General features: G+C 47.0%; 1 protein-coding gene across 4 annotated transcripts in view; it reads left to right on the top strand.

Moving 5' to 3' along the window:
• The window catches only part of LOC134936382 (potassium channel subfamily T member 2-like), a 245,676-nt gene that overhangs the window by 99,971 nt on the left and 129,182 nt on the right, over positions 1-16,523 (top strand). For all 4 annotated transcript variants that reach the window (XM_063931414.1, XM_063931413.1, XM_063931411.1 and 1 more), the window contains exons 7-8: positions 6,418-6,492; positions 11,152-11,235. In XM_063931414.1, the coding sequence (XP_063787484.1) occupies positions 6,418-6,492; positions 11,152-11,235 (159 nt within the window). The remainder of the gene's footprint in view (positions 1-6,417; positions 6,493-11,151; positions 11,236-16,523) is intronic.

The raw sequence follows: 16,523 nt of genomic DNA, 5'->3' as shown, positions 1-16,523 counted from the left end.
GTAGTCCTAAAGCTTTCTTTAGTTGTGCCCAGTCTCCTGCGGAGCCGCTAATCCCCATGGTCCTTACGGAGTCCCCAGCATCCACTACGGACTACGAGAAATAGATTTACCGGTGAGTAAAATCTTATTTACCGCCACATCTCAGAATTTTTATTAAACTGATTGTGCCTCGACATTCACAATTTAGAGCCGTTATGAGCAATTCTGAGTCATGCGCATTGCAGTCACTTGTCACAGACGGGTGGACTTCAGGTTGCCGACTGTCGGGATCCCGGCGCACAGTATACCGGCGCCGGAATCCCGACAGCCGGCATACCGACAGTTTTTCTCCATCGTGGGGGTCCATGACCCCCCTGGAGGGAGAATAAATAGCGTGGTGCGCATAGCGCGCCTCCGTGCCCGCAGCAAGCCCACAAGGGGCTCATTTGCGCTCGCTACGCTGTCGGTATGCCAGCGGTCAGGCTTCCGGCGCCGGTATGCTGGTCGCCGGGAGGCCGGCCGCCCCATACCACACCCGTCATAGACGGGGGAATGGGTGTTACAGGCACGTAAGAGAAGCGCCCTGTGGGCATGTACTCAGATCTGCAACTTAATCAGAGTTGCGCTTATAGAGTGTGCACGTCACCTTCACCCATGGCTTCTGCACCAAGCATGGCAACAGTAAGTGTCGCTGCCAGTGATGGCAAATGGTCTCACAGTCGGGTGGGCCAAGGGCGTTGCTATCACTCAGATGCGTCCTGCTCAGAATACCGGCCGCATAGGACATCAGATCCGGAGGCTTCCACAACTGCGACTGCATTACATGTAACTCAGAATCAGACCATGTACACCTAAATCTGTACATTACTATGTTCCAGCATGCTGATGGGTTAATCGCTGCATGTAAAACATATCAAACAAGCCTGGTAATGCCTTTAATGCAGCAAGTAAGCCAATTACATGGTTTTTGTAAACATTAGACAGTGGAGAAAATCAGTAACGATGATTTGTAAAGCATAATGTTATCAATTAGAGGATGCGACTGTTGTGTTTTCATTTTGGGTGAACATCGCCTGAGGGCTATATGCAATATTATTAGGATGCAGTCTTTTAAATGAAGGTAGAAATCAGCGTGACATTGAGAAATAGGTTATTTCCAGGTTTAAGCGTTCAATCTATTTTTATTACTATTGATCTGCAGTAAGTAAATAACATATCAGTGGAGCCTGGTAGCCGGGGTGCCCATAATATTTACTGCTGTAATTGTTTGGTACTATCAGGTCTTTACTGTTTCCATAAATGACTAGGCCTCTCATAACTGCCACACTGTGTACACTCATGACATAAGTGGGCATCTCTAAGCCTGGAGACGGCATAAAGAAGTGATAAAGCGGTGAAAAGTGCCAGGTGATTACGCACCAGCCAATCGGCTCCAATATGTAAATTAACAGTTAGGAGCTGATTGGCTGGTGCGTTATCACCTTGCGCTTATCACTGCTTTATCCCTTCTCCAGGCTTATTACATCTGCCCCAATGTCCCCTGATGTTATCTGTTTGCTTTACTAGGTAGAACCTTGTGCACCACAGCTCTCTCAGTACAACGTATATTATTAAGGGAGAGATGTATCCAACCTTCTAAATAGACATGTGGAGCTGTTGCCCATAGAAACCAGTCAGAAGCAAGGTATCGTTTTATAGCATGTACTAGATAAAGTATAGCTGTAAGCTTATTGGTTGCCAGGGGCAACACCCCCCTCTTGTCTTTAGAAGGTTTGATACATCCAACCCTGTGCGCTGTTTGGGGCTAATACAGATGTGGCTGGAGCTGCACTCTGTGCCGCAGTGTTCCGATTATCAGTACTTTGCGCATGAGCAGGACTTGTTGAGCGCATGTGCAGACGGGGCTCAGGACGGCAGCATGTGCAACACAGGACGCAGGACGGCAGCAGACTGTCAGTGATTGACAGTCTGCTACCATCTAGGGGGTGGGTAAGGGGCGGCTACGCCCTCTGCTTCCCAAACCGGAAGTGTGCCACCACCATTAAGGGGGAGTCAAGAGGCTGGGGCTCTCAGTCGTTGGACAGAGATTTACTGGCCTCTGTGACACTTGACTTGCGCGGCACCATGGCTGCTGCAAATTGACCAATGGTGAGTCAGTGAACCAATCCTACGTCCTAGGATGTAGTTGGGATCACGACTGCAGCAGGAGGCATCTGCTTGTAATAGGTGCCTCCTGCTGCCTCACCATACAGCGCTATCACTGCTGCTCCCAACATAATGGGCCTGAATCAGATGTGTGCTTTCTCTGAAAGCAGCAGTGATAGCACCTCAATCCACATCTGATTCAGCCCCTTATGTTTTCCTGGGCAGGGTTCCCTCAGCCTGCACTCCCGGAGCGCTGTGATATATAGAGTAGAGATGAGCGGGTTCGGTTCCTCGGAAACCGAACCCCCCCGAACTTCACCCATTTTACACGGGTCCGAGACATACTCGGATTCTCCCGTATGGCTCGGTTAACCCGAGCGCGCCCGAACGTCATCATCCCGCTGTCGGATTTTCGCGAGATTCCGATTCTATATAAGGAGCTGCGCGTCGCCGCCATTTTTCACTCGTGCATTGGAAATGATAGTGAGAGGACGTGGCTGGGGTCCTCTCACTTTGTTTCAGGGGGCTGCATATCTTTATTCTGGGTACTAGCAGTATTATAGGAGGAGTACAGTGCAGAGTTTTGCTGACCAGTGACCACCAGTATTATACGTTGTCTGCCTGGAAAACGCTCCACATCTGTGCTCAGTGTGCTGCATATATCTGTGCTCACACTGCTTTATTGTGGGTACTGGGGACCACCAGTATATTATATAGGAGGAGTACAGTGCAGAGTTTTGCTGACCAGTGACCACCAGTATTATACGTTGTCTGCCTGAAAAACGCTCCATATCTGTGCTCAGTGTGCTGCATATATCTGTGCTCACACTGCTTTATTGTGGGGACTGGGGACCAGCAGTATTATATAGGAGGAGTACAGTGAAGAGTTTTGCTGACCAGTGACCACCAGTATACGTTGTCTGCCTGAAAAACGCTCCATATCTGTGCTCAGTGTGCTGCATATATCTGTGCTCACACTGCTTTATTGTGGGTACTGGGGACCACCAGTATATTATATAGGAGGAGTACAGTGCAGAGTTTTGCTGACCAGTGACCACCAGTATACGTTGTCTGCCTGAAAAACGCTCCATATCTGTGCTCAGTGTGCTGCATATATCTGTGCTCACACTGCTTTATTGTGGGTACTGGGGACCAGCAGTATTATATAGGAGGAGTACAGTGCAGAGTTTTGCTGACCAGTGACCACCAGTATTATACGTTGTCTGCCTGAAAAACGCTCCATAGCTGTGCTCAGTGTGCTGCATATATCTGTGCTCACACTGCTTTATTGTGGGTACTGGGGACCACTAGCATATTATATAGGAGGAGTACAGTGCAGAGTTTTGCTGACCAGTGACTACCAGTATTATACGTTGTCTGCCTGAAAAACGCTCCATATCTGTGCTCAGTGTGCTGCATATATCTGTGCTCACACTGCTTTATTGTGGGGACTAGGGACCAGCAGTATTATATAGGAGGAGTACAGTGAAGAGTTTTGCTGACCAGTGACCACCAGTATACGTTGTCTGCCTGAAAAACGCTCAATATCTGTGCTCAGTGTGCTGCATATATCTGTGCTCACACTGCTTTATTGTGGGTACTGGGGACCACCAGTATATTATATAGGAGGAGTACAGTGCAGAGTTTTGCTGACCAGTGACCACCAGTATACGTTGTCTGCCTGAAAAACGCTCCATATCTGTGCTCAGTGTGCTGCATATATCTGTGCTCACACTGCTTTATTGTGGGTACTGGGGACCACCAGTATATTATATAGGAGGAGTACAGTGCAGAGTTTTGCTGACCAGTGACCACCAGTATTATACGTTGTCTGCCTGAAAAACGCTCCATATCTGTGCTCAGTGTGCTGCATATATCTTTGCTCACACTGCTTTATTGTGGGTACTGGGGACCACCAGCATATTATATAGGAGGAGTACAGTGGAGAGTTTTGCTGACCAGTGACCACCAGTATTATACGTTCTCTGCCTGAAAAACGCTCAATATCTGTGCTGCATTGTAGTATATAGTAGGAGTACAGTGCATAATTTTGCTGACCACCAGTATATAATAGATAGGAGTACGGTACAGAAGGCCACTGCTCTACCTACCTCTGTGTCGTCAAGTATACTATCCATCCATACCTGTGGTGCATTTCAGTTTTGCACAGTTTGCTGACCACCAGTATATAATATATAGCAGTACGGTACAGTAGGCCACTGCTCTACCTACCTCTGTGTCGTCAAGTATACTATCCATCCATACCTGTGGTGCATTTAAGTTTTGCACAGTTTGCTGACCACCAGTATATAATATATAGCATTACGGTACAGTAGGCCACTGCTCTACCTACCTCTGTGTCGTCAAGTATACTATCCATCCATACCTGTGGTGCATTTCAGTTTTGTACAGTTTGCTGACCACCAGTATATAATATATAGCAGTACGGTACAGTAGGCCACTGCTCTACCTACCTCTGTGTCGTCAAGTATGCTATCCATCCATACCTGTGGTGCATTTCAGTTGTGCGCAGTATATATAGTAGTAGGCCATTGCTATTGATAGTGATACTGGCATATAATTCCACACATTAAAAAATGGAGAACAAAAATGTGGAGGGTAAAATAGGGAAAGATCAAGATCCACTTCCACCTCGTGCTGAAGCTGCTGCCACTAGTCATGGCCGAGACGATGAAATGCCATCAACGTCATCTGCCAAGGCCGATGCCCAATGTCATAGTAGAGAGCATGTAAAATCCAAAACACAAAAGTTCAGTAAAATGACCAAAAAATCAAAATTAAAAGCGTCTGAGGAGAAGCGTAAACTTGCTAATATGCCATTTACGACACGGAGTGGCAAGGAACGGCTGAGGCCCTGGCCTATGTTCATGGCTAGTGGTTCAGCTTCAGATGAGGATGGAAGCACTCATCCTCTCGCTAGAAAACTGCAGTGCCACTCCTAGATGGGCCAGGTGTTTGTGTCGGCCACTTGGGTCGCTTAGCTTAGTCACACAGCTACCTCATTACGCCTCTTTTTTTCTTTGCATCATGTGCTGTTTGGGGACTATTTTTTTGAAGTGCCATCCTGCCTGACACTGCAGTGCCACTCCTAGATGGGCCAGGTGTTTGTGTCGGCCACCTGTGTCGCTTAGCTTAGCCATCCAGCGACCTTGGTGCACCTGTTTTTTTCTTTGCATCATGTGCTGTTTGGGGACTATTTTTTTGAAGTGCCATCCTGTCTGAAACTGCAGTGCCACTCCTAGATGGGCCAGGTGTTTGTGTCGGCCACTTGGGTCGCTTAGCTTAGTCACACAGCTACCTCATTGCGCCTCTTTTTTTCTTTGCATCATGTGCTGTTTGGGGACTTTTTTTTTGAAGTGCCATCCTGCCTGACACTGCAGTGCCACTCCTAGATGGGCCAGGTGTTTGTGTCGGCCACTTGTGTCGCTTAGCTTAGCCATCCAGCGACCTTGGTGCGCCTCTTTTTTTTCTTTGCGTCATGTGCTGTTTGGGGACTATTTTTTAGAAGTGCCATCCTGTCTGACACTGCAGTGCCACTCCCAGATGGGCCAGGTGTTTGTGTCGGCCACTTGGGTCGCTTAGCTTAGTCATCCAGCGACCTCGGTGCAAATTTTAGGACTAAAAATAATATTGTGAGGTGTGAGGTATTCAGAATAGACTGAAAATGAGTGGAAATTATGGTTATTGAGGTTAATAATACTATGGGATCAAAATGACCCCCATATTCTATGATTTAAGCTGTTTTTGAGGTTTTTTTGTAAAAAAAACACCCGAATCCAAAACACACCCGAATTCGACAAAAAATTTTCAGGGAGGTTTTGCCAAAACGCGTCCGAATCCAAAACGCGGCCGCGGAACCGAATCCAAAACCAAAACACAAAACCCGAAAAATTTCCGGTGCACATCACTAGGAAGCCTGACATGCTTTCCGTGTCGGGCTATCAGGCCGCACTATGCTAGCTCCCGGCACAGTGTGTTATTTCATTACATTTCCTTCAACAATATTCCTTTTACAGCCTCTAAAGGGACATCTATAGAAACTGGTAACACAGCAACTGAGCAGATTCTGTTGTTCTTCATGTGTGATTCACAAAATTAGAGCAGGTGTATGGTTACTATGGGTTACAGCACCTTTTAAATTAGCACCCATTTTCAAACATTACCCCAGTGGGTGAGCCCATGCCTAAAAAAAGAAAAAGAAACATAAACATTTGCTTCCAACTAGGTCATATACAGTTTTATGAATTAACCAGTTGCTGTTATTTATTTTAGGGAAACATTTGGGAGCAGCTCCTCAGATTTCCTTTTATTCTGGAGATGTTCAATACACTGCCGTTCTTTGTCACTGTGAGTATATATCTCCCTCTTCTCCCTTTTCATTCTCATTTCTCGTCTGACCTATCCGCCCCTCCCTACGGGGCCTAACTAGAGAACTGGTGACCCATAAACCAACAATGACAGGAGCTTCTTGCACACCCCTGTTAAGCTGCAGGGATGCCGTAATGTTAGGCTCTTTCCCATTCAAGCATAGAAGAGATAGTTGTATAGGAATACGTGTGTAATACTTACTTATAGAGATTAGAATACTCAGGGTTCTATGGGCCTAATTTAGCATGGAACGTTGCTGCGGCAGCATTCGCTGGCTGAAGCCCTGTGAAGTGTGCGCACGTGCAGCAGCCGCACTGCAGAGGCGTTCGTGGGGCGGGAGGGGGCGTCGACTCTGCGTTTAGGGGGTGTTGCTGTGCGTACGGACCGTTTGCGGGACGGGACGCGTCGGCTGCTGCATGACGACACACGCAGCCACTGCGAGTCAAAAGGTGGCGGGTAGCCGCCTACCTTAAAAGCCAGGATGCATAGGCAGAGGGCTACCCTAAACATTTGAAAGCATTGCCGCTGTGCTATGTTTTCGCATGTTTGCAGGGGGGCAGGGCCCGGCATGAGAGGCGGACTTGCCCTGTGCTTGGCGTTCCCACTCATGTCAGTGTAATGGATCGTAGATGTGTGATTTTTCACACATCTATGATCCATGGTGAATTAGGCCTTATGTACTAAGCTGGAGCTGGTTGGTTTGTACTTTATCTCCGTCCACTTAATCTCCCTCCAAGGCTTAGTACATAGACCCTTTTGTACATAGGGGGTCATTCCGAGTTGTTCGCTCGTTGCCGATTTTCGCAACGGAGCGATTAAGGCGAAAATGCGCATACGCATGGTACGCAGTGCGCATGCGCTAAGTATTTTTGCTCAAAACTTAGTAGATTTACTCACGAACAAAGAATTTTCATTGTTGAAGTGATCGGAGTGTGATTGACAGGAAGTGGGTGTTTCTGGGCGGAAACTGACCGTTTTCTGGGAGTGTGCGGAAAAACGCAGGCGTGCCAGGATAAAATGCGGGAGTGTCTGGAGAAACGGGGGAGTGGCTGGCCGAACGCAGGGCGTGTTTGTGACGTCAAACCAGGAACGAAACGGGCTGAGCTGATCGCAGTGTAGGAGTAAGTCTCGAGCTACTCAGAAACTGCTAAGAAATTTCTATTCACAATTCTGCTAATCTTTCGTTCGCTATTCTGCTAAGCTAAGATACACTCCCAGAGGGCGGCGGTCTAGCGTGTGCAATGCGGCTAAAATCTGCTAGCGAGCGAACAACTCGGAATCACCCCCATAGACTCTCCAGTGCATCTTCTCTCGGTTACAGAGTTCGTACATTTGCTGCTGACTACAAACATCGAATGGGTGAATAGCCGTAAGTGCTCAGGGCCTGATTCAGAGATGTACTCTAGCCCGATGGTTAGTGCACATCTCCACGGTATTTGTGAGCCATAGAGGGGGTGTTCCTGGCCACTGTTAGGAGAAACGGGGACACGTCGCCCCTGTTTTCTGGGACGGACAAGGCCAGAGCCGGCGTGGCTGCATGCATATTTACTGGCCTTGCAAACTGCCAGGAACCGACCAGGCTGAGTAAGCCTCAGCTTACACAGCCTGGCTAAACCTGCAACCATCTCAATCAACGGGCGCAATGGTGATCTGATGCAGCGTCCACGGACGTTCCACTCGTAACGCGTACACATAGGATCGCACACTTGCACAGCGAATTTACACTCCCCTTGGAGGCGGCGACTATCCGAACACAGGAGAGCAAAGTTTGCAGCCTAGCGATCAGGTCTGAATCCCCCCCGCCCCCCCCCCCCCAGGTCAGGAGAGGAAGTTCTTTCACCTGCATCAGAATAGACCCTACACGCTCTTTAGAGTTTCTCTACCTCTTTAAAGCAGAAATCTTGGAAAATAAAGGGTTAAGTAAAGCACACAGCATCGTGGTGCCTGTTATTTTATTCTATTTGTCTTTTTTATTTTCATTCTCTTCTCTTCTTGTTCTCGCCTTCTCTTCGCCCTCTTATTCTTTCTTCTTACATAGCAGCTGTTGGCTATTGTAATTACCCCCATTCTCTTGCTGCCCACTCTGGGTGTGTGGAATGATGCTGAGATTGGGCACCGCTGCCGCTCACATCCCACAGATGTCACTTTTCAGCCAAGCTGATGAGTACACGGCCTTCCCTCCTATAAGGCTCCCATCACTTTACCCGCCAGGTGCTATGTAATAAGATTGATGCTGCTGTTATTAGGGCTTTGGTAGGTGGAATGTAAACATGAAATACACTGAAGAACTCTGACCAAGCTGCTACGCTTTTTATTGTAGATACGACAGCTGCTCTACTGCGTTGCTTAAGCTTTGGGGGAGTTTTATCAAAGTGCGGAGAGAAAAAGTACTAAACAATCAGCTTCTGCCTTGTTACAGGCTGGGTTTGAAAAATGACAGTTAGGAGCTGATCAGTTGGTACTTAGGGGTCTGGGGGAGATAAAGTACCAGCCAATCAGCTCCTAACTGTCATTTTTCAAACATAGCCTGTAACATGGCAGTTAGAAGCTGATTGGCTGGTACTTTATCTCTCTCCACTTTATCTTTTTCCACAGCTTAGTACATATGTCCCTTTATTTCTCTCCAAGGCTTGATACTTCTCCCCTCTTGTCTCTAAGAGAGATCTATGCCATTCTGAATGAAAGTGCACAGGCTGCCATCTTGAGGGCTGAGTCATTTGTTATGAACATACAACTTATCAATATGTACAAACCAGTGACCTCACATAGGGGTCTATTCATGAAGCAGTGAAAAGTGTGGAGAAGTGAGCCAGTGGAGTAGTTGCCCATGGCAACCAATCAGCTGCTCTGTATAATTTTATAGAATGCACTTTATAAATGTTACCTCAACACTGATTGGTTGCCATGGGCAACTTCTCCACTGGCTCTCGTCTCCACTTTTTTTCACTGCTTCATGAATAGACCCCTGAGGCACTGACACACTTTGGGGTCGATGTAAACGTTTACTGCGTGTCAGCCATAATTATACCCACATTACATGCACAGGGTAAATGCGGACTTTTGGCGAACAGTATGGTGAGTTGTACGCATGTATGCAACCACATCACCCATTTCCATGCCATTGGTTACTTCGTCATCATCACCAGTGGTGTCTCCAGAGGTGGGGCTGCAGCACAGTCTAACATTCAACTAGGGGAGCCACCAACTGTCACCCCAAACACTGCCAAACATTTGTCTTTGTACAAGGCTGCATTACGCACAATTCTGTCAACACACATTCGGACCAGTAGAGATGCGACTGACTTGTGTATTACTCAGCATGGCCTGTAGGTGGACGTGGAGACTGATTTACCTCCAGCTCTGCACCATCACCTTTATGTGTTTGCACATGTACAAGTGTTTTTGAATATATAGATTTTAATGTTCTTTCTCTCGCTCGCGCTCTCTCTCTCTCTCTCTCTCTCTCTCTCGCTCATGGCTTATTTGCACTAAAGGGTTTATTTACTAAGCCTTCGGTGGAGATTTAGGGGTCTATTTACTAAGCCTTGGATGGAGATAAAGACGCTGGAGTTAAGGGGGTCATTCAGACCCGTTCGCACGCAGCAATTTCTCACAGCCGTGCGAACAGGTCTGAACTGCGGCAATGCGCAGGCGCGTTGATCACCGTCGACGGCCTCTGCCACGGAGCGATGGACCTAACGAAGAAGCTGTTTGCAGCAGCGAACGCAACAAGATTGACAGGCAGAAGGCGGTCCTGTGCGGCAACTCACCGTTTTCGAGGCGTGTACGGAAAAATGCAGGCGTGCCCAGCCGTTGAAGAGGAGGGTTCCTGACATCAGCTCCAAGCCGGATCATCGCAGCGGGTGAGTAAGTCCTGAGCTGTGCAGAGACTGCAAACACTTTTTGTTTGTGCAGCTCTCTGCACAAGTGATTGCAGCCCTGCACAGCCCTAACCCCCTCCTCTGTAGGCAGCGATTACCTGGTCGCAGCAGTGCAAAAAACAGCCGGGCGTGCGACCAGGTCTGAATGACCCCGAAAGTACCAGCCAATCAGCTCCTAACTGCCATGTCACAGGCTGGTTTTGCAAAATGTCAGTTAGGAGCTGATTGGCTGGTACTTTATATCCGTCCACTTTATCTCCATCCAAGACTTAGTAAATATGTCACAAATAGATACTCAGGGGTCTATGTATGATTGCACCCCTGATTGTGGCAATAAGGATTAGTTTCTATCAGTGCCTACTGCAAAAAAAAAAAAAAAAGACATCACTAATCACATCATTTTCTCAATATAATATTGCAATAATGGCCCGGAATGTAACCATTATCTGGGCACTTCACTGGGCCAGTCCCTGGGGATGCCCAAATGCATGAGCTGCCTAGCTGGTTTGCTCATGTGCAGAGGCACTCTCGGCTCCACTGGAAAAAAATAAGTAGACACATATATACAAATGAAAGAAAATAAAAAGGTTAAAAAAAATATTTATATATATATATATATATATATACGGTATACTTAATTAAAACAACAACGATACTTCTGTTACCACTGTTCTGGAACCACTAGTGAAGCTATCACCATTCTTAACCAGTTCCTGACTGTCTTCTCTGTCTGACATCTGTCCTCTCTGTATTTCAGGTATTTTGGCCCCCACTGAGAAGTCTGTACATCCCTGTATTCCTCAATTGCTGGCTGGCGAAGCATGCACTGGAGAATATGATTGTAAGACATCCTCTCTTTTTGGCCGACTGATGAGTATTCAGCCATCTACACTTAGAAGGGGTGCTGGCCTCCGGGCTAGTTGCACTGTCGCCAACAGTCCCTAATCCCCAGGGACACGTCCAGGTTTTAATGATTTGCCCTTGGGAATGTCCCTTTCATCGAAAAATGATGAAAATGAAATGTACAGTTCCTCTCTTTCCTTATATTGAATGCAGTGTTCAGATCCTGTCCTATACCTTTTTAGATTTAGTGTTTTTTTGAAAGTTAATAGCTATTGAATAGGGCTGTTAGTACTTATTTAAAATGCAAACAATCACATTATATCATACCTAACAACTGTCCTGATTCAGTTGGGACCGTCCCAAAATAAGGGCTATATTCTGCCTTTCCAAGTCTTACAGAATTGTCCTGGGGTGTAAAGTAAGTGGGTAACTCCCGTTCATTGATGATTTTCATAGGAATGAACTGGTTAGGGAAGAACCAGCCCAAGGTTTCATGCACCAGTGGGTGTGGTCATACCGCCACTGTGATGGGGACACACCCCAATTAGATAAACCGCACAACCATTGTTATAGAGCTAAATCACCTGTCCTGATTCATGGTGTGGAAGTGTTAGAGGTATATTCAAATTATGGTCAGTAACTGTGCCAGCATGGAAATTGCATTAAGTTCCTTATTGATTCTGCTCATTGAAAAGGTCTTCTTCTAACTCATTTTATTGCTTTGGTAAAGTACTGTCAGAGACCCTGGCAGATAATTATGGTGGTGGCATGTGTCAGTTGAGTGTGGCAGTCCGACAAGGAGCTCCCAGCTACTGTCACCACCATAATAGGGGAGGCAACCTTAAGAAGTGTAAATATGCTGTAGTAGACCTTACTTTATTTGGTGCGGCCTTTTGTACTTGCTAAACTCCTTGGGGTCAAGTACATCACCCCGACTTTTTTTTTATATATGAAAAAAGAAAAAAATATATATATTTCTCATACGTCCTAGAGGATGCTGGGGATGCTTCAAGAACCATGGGGTATAGACAGGATCCGCAGGAGACATAGGCACACTTTAAGACTTTGATTGGGTGTGAACTGGCTCCTCCCTCTATGCCCCTCCTCCAGACTCCAGTTTAGATTCTGTGCCCAGTGAGACTGGTCACACACAGGGGAGCTCTACTGAGTTTCTCTGAAAAGACTTTATGTTAGGTTTATTATTTTCAGGGAGACCTGCTGGCAACAGGCTCTCTGCTTCATGGGACTGAGGGGAGAGAAGCAGACCTACTTCTTCTGCGTTCAAGGGCAGTTCAAGGGCTCTGCTTCTTAGGCTACTGGACACCATTAGCTCCAGAGGGTTCGATCACTTGGTACGCCTAGCTGCTTGTTCCCGGAGCCGCGCCGTCACCCCCCTCACAGAGCCAGTAGACAGAAGCCGGGTGAGTATGAGAAGATCAGAAGACTTCAGTGACGGCAGAAGACTTCAGTGTTGAGCTGCCGCAGCGGTCGCGCTGCGCGCCATGCTCCCACACATACAGCGGCACTGACAGGGTGCAGGGCGCAGGGGGGGGCGCCCTGAGCAGCAAGAACACTGAAAATGTAAACTGGCAAAAATGTGTATTAAAAGTGCCTAGGCACTAAATATAGGACCCCCGCCAGTATAATGTATAGATTTGAGCGGGACTGAAGCGTGCCGATGAGGGGGCGTGGCTTAGCCCTCACAGCTCTTCCCAGCGCCATTTTCTCCTCAGAGACGCTGGTCCTTCCTAAACGCTGCTGCATGGATCAGAGTGGAAAACGAGGGGGGGGGGGGGGCACAGTGGTTTGAAAATGAGCTGGTAAAACTCCTTCTGTGTTTCCATGACAGAATGTACTGGGGTCTATCCCTTATAGCCAGTGTAATGTCGGTGGGTGTTGGTACACGGGTGTCGGCATATTTGAGGCTGAGGGCTCTGCCACAAAAGGAATGACTGTGTCGGTGCTGTTGACTCCTAATGGTACTGTGTATATGTAAATATGTCAACATGTCAGTAGAGGTATATTTTTCCCAAGAGAAAACTATATGGGAGACACAGACGTGGGCGGTGTCCCTGTCGGCACCAACAATATCTGACTGGGTAGATATGGACATGATATTATGATGCATATCATATAGATCTATACCTATATGTAATATGTATAGTATGATTATATAGGTCTGTGGCATGATCACAGATGTGATATTATTATGGAGACCCCTCTGGGGCGCAAAAATGTTATTTTGCCCAGTTACTACTCCCTATGATCGACTTGAAAATCTTTCTTAGGTCGACCATAATGTTTCCTGATCAGATCCTCAAAAATTGGCATACAGTACCTGTTCATACACATTTGAACGTATTAACCTCACTAGGGACCTTGCTGTTCCTGACAGGAAAGATATATATGTGTAATATATATATATATATATATATATATATATGTGTGTGTGTGTATAGGCGCATTGGAAGGTATACATGTATGTGTGTATGTAATATAAAGGTATTTATAATGAATGCTGAGGTAAGGTTTGTCCTTCTCAATGGATAGAAGGTGAGAGTCACCCCCTGGTCTACACGGGGCCCTGTCACAAAGGATCGTATGCAGGAAGATATGTGATACTCTAATTGTGTCCGCATGTACGTTGATTATGCTGGCATTACATGCGCATGGGGGAGTAGTTGTATGCAACTTAAGTTGAGTCATGTCTATATCATTGCAGCATACTGCCGTGCGACTACAAGGGATATTGGACTCTTGTTTTCGCGGGCCATGTCCACGGCGGTCTCGACTAGGAGGGTATTGTGGATTCACCAAGGAAATGCTGAGACTGACTCCGAGAAGAACTGGAGTATCTTCCCTATGAAGGTGAAACCTGGTTTGGGAATGGCTTTATTAAGTTGATCTCGGCAGATACCACTGGTAAGTCTATCTTCTTGACCTATGTTCCCTCACAACGGTTGGTGACGCGTTTTTCTAGGATGCAGTCATTGCAACCGATTGGATACGGTTTTCCCTTTCTTTGCAGGTAGAGGAAGGTGAAAAGGTAAGAGGTCAGCAACTTTTTCAAGTTTGCAGAAACAGGAATCATCCTCTGTTTCTACCACATCCACCACATGTCGCTGGGTCTATCTTGCGGGAGCCCACACCGGTGGGACCACGTCTAATACTCTTCAGTCAGTCCTGGAACGGACATGGATCAGTGAGTTTAATGAATAGAGTCCCAAGGGGGACATACTGGAGTTTCCACTTTCCAGACGATTCCCCTCACTGATTTTTCAAATAAACCTTTCCATTTCTCCTCTGGACGGGGAGGTAGTATGCGTCGCCATACAAGAGTTGGGTCAGGATCAGGTCATTGTCCTGCTGTCCCAGTCACAAAAAAGGAAAAATGATAAAAGATAAAAGCTGGGATTCAAGCTTTTTCGTGCTTCTGAGGCCGGAAGGCTCAGTCAGAACAATTCCAAACAATTTCTACTTGAGAAGTTGAACTACAAGATGGAATCTATGGGCAGGGATCTCCAATCTGTTAAGGATAAAGAGGGTCTAAATACGGTTCTTCCGCATTAGGCTTACCTGGTTTTGCTATTCAGGATTGTCAGTGCCCATTCACTGGAGTGATGGCGGTATGTTGGTTTTCTTCAATAGTACAAGAGTCATTATTACTCTGTACTGGGACGCTCTCCGGCGTACGGGGAGGGCAAGAAACAAGTGGTGCAAAATGTTGTTTTATTCCTGACGGAGCTTCACCAAAGTGGTTGGCTCCTAAACTTACCAGAATCACGGTTGATTCCAACGACGTGGTTGTCGGCGTTAAAAAAGATGTTAGATACAGAACTGTTGAGAGTTAGTTTCTTCCAAAGGAAAGAGCTTTGAAGATCCAGAGTCGGGTCAGATCTACAACAGTGTCTATCCATCTATACGTTCCATTGCTGAAAAAGAGTTGCGGCTTACGAGGCCATTCAGTGAGCAGGTTAAATGCCAGAGGGTTTTTAGCGGGACCAATTGGACATGTGGTCCGGGTCTCACCTGCACATGCACCAGAAAATAATCTTATCTTCCAGGACCAGAATTTCTCTACTGTGGTGGCTGCTCAGTTCTCACCGCCTAGAGGGACGAAGGTTCGGGATCCAGGATGGGATCCTGGTGTCCATGGATGCAAGTCTCCAGGGCTGGGGAGCAGTCATTCAGGGGGAAACGAATTTCCAGGGAAAATGGTCAAGCCAGGAAGCTAGTCTGCACAAAAACATTCTGGAACATCTTGTTCGTGGTCTGCCCGTCTTACTTCAATCGGACAACATACAGCAGTGGCGTACGTAAACCGCCAGGGCGGATCGGAGAGTAGAGCGGAAATGGCAGAAGCCACAAAGTTTTCCGCTGGGCGGAAAGGCATGTAAACGCTCTGTCAGCGATCTACAGTTTTGGTGTACACTACTGGGAAACAGATTTCCTCAGCAGACACGATCTCCATTCGGGAGAGTGGGGTCTTCATCAAGAGCTCTTTGCAGAAGTGTCATGTCATTGGGGAATTCCTCAAATAGACATGTTGACGTTTCGCCTCAACACGAAACTTCACAGATATTGTTCCAGGTCAAGGGACCCTCAGGTAATAGAGGTGGTCGCCCTGGTGACACCGTGGGTGTTTCAGTCGGTCTAGGTGTTCCCTCCACTTCCACTCATTCCAAGGTGATAAAGATCATAAGAGGAACAAGGGTTCAGGCGATACTCATTGTTCCAGACTGGCCTAAACGGGCCTGGTATCCGGATCTTCAGGAGTTGCTCATAGAAGATCCCTGGCCTCTTCCTCTTTGAGAGGTCCTGTCACAACAGGGGCCGTGCGTGCATCAAGACTTACTGCGGCTGCGTTTGATGGCAGGGCGGTTGAATGCCAAATCCTAGCCCGGAAGGGTATTCCCAGTGAAGTCATTCCCACACTTCTTCAGGCTAGAAAAGAAGTAACGGCAAAGCATTACCACCGTAGTTGGAAAAACTATGTGTCTTGGTGTGAATCCAAGAAAGCTCCTATGGCGGATTTTCCGCGGGGGCGGTTGCTCCATATTTTGCAAGCAGGTGTGGATGCGGGCCTAAAGTTAGGCTCCATTTAAGTACAAATTTCGGCCTTATCAATTCTCTTTCAGAAGGAATTGGCCTCCCTTCCAGAAATACAGACCTTCTTGAAAGGCGTGTTGCACATCCAACCTCCCTTTGTGCTCCCTGTGGCTCCATGGGATCTTAATGTGGTGTTGCAGTTCCTGCAGTCTCATTGGTTTGAACCTTTACGTAAGG

Source organism: Pseudophryne corroboree, chromosome 6 (assembly GCF_028390025.1).
Source record: "Pseudophryne corroboree isolate aPseCor3 chromosome 6, aPseCor3.hap2, whole genome shotgun sequence".
In the NCBI taxonomy this organism is placed as follows: domain Eukaryota; kingdom Metazoa; phylum Chordata; class Amphibia; order Anura; family Myobatrachidae; genus Pseudophryne; species Pseudophryne corroboree.
Note: the sequence above shows the minus strand (reverse complement) of the source record. Positions and strands in the feature narration are given on the sequence as shown.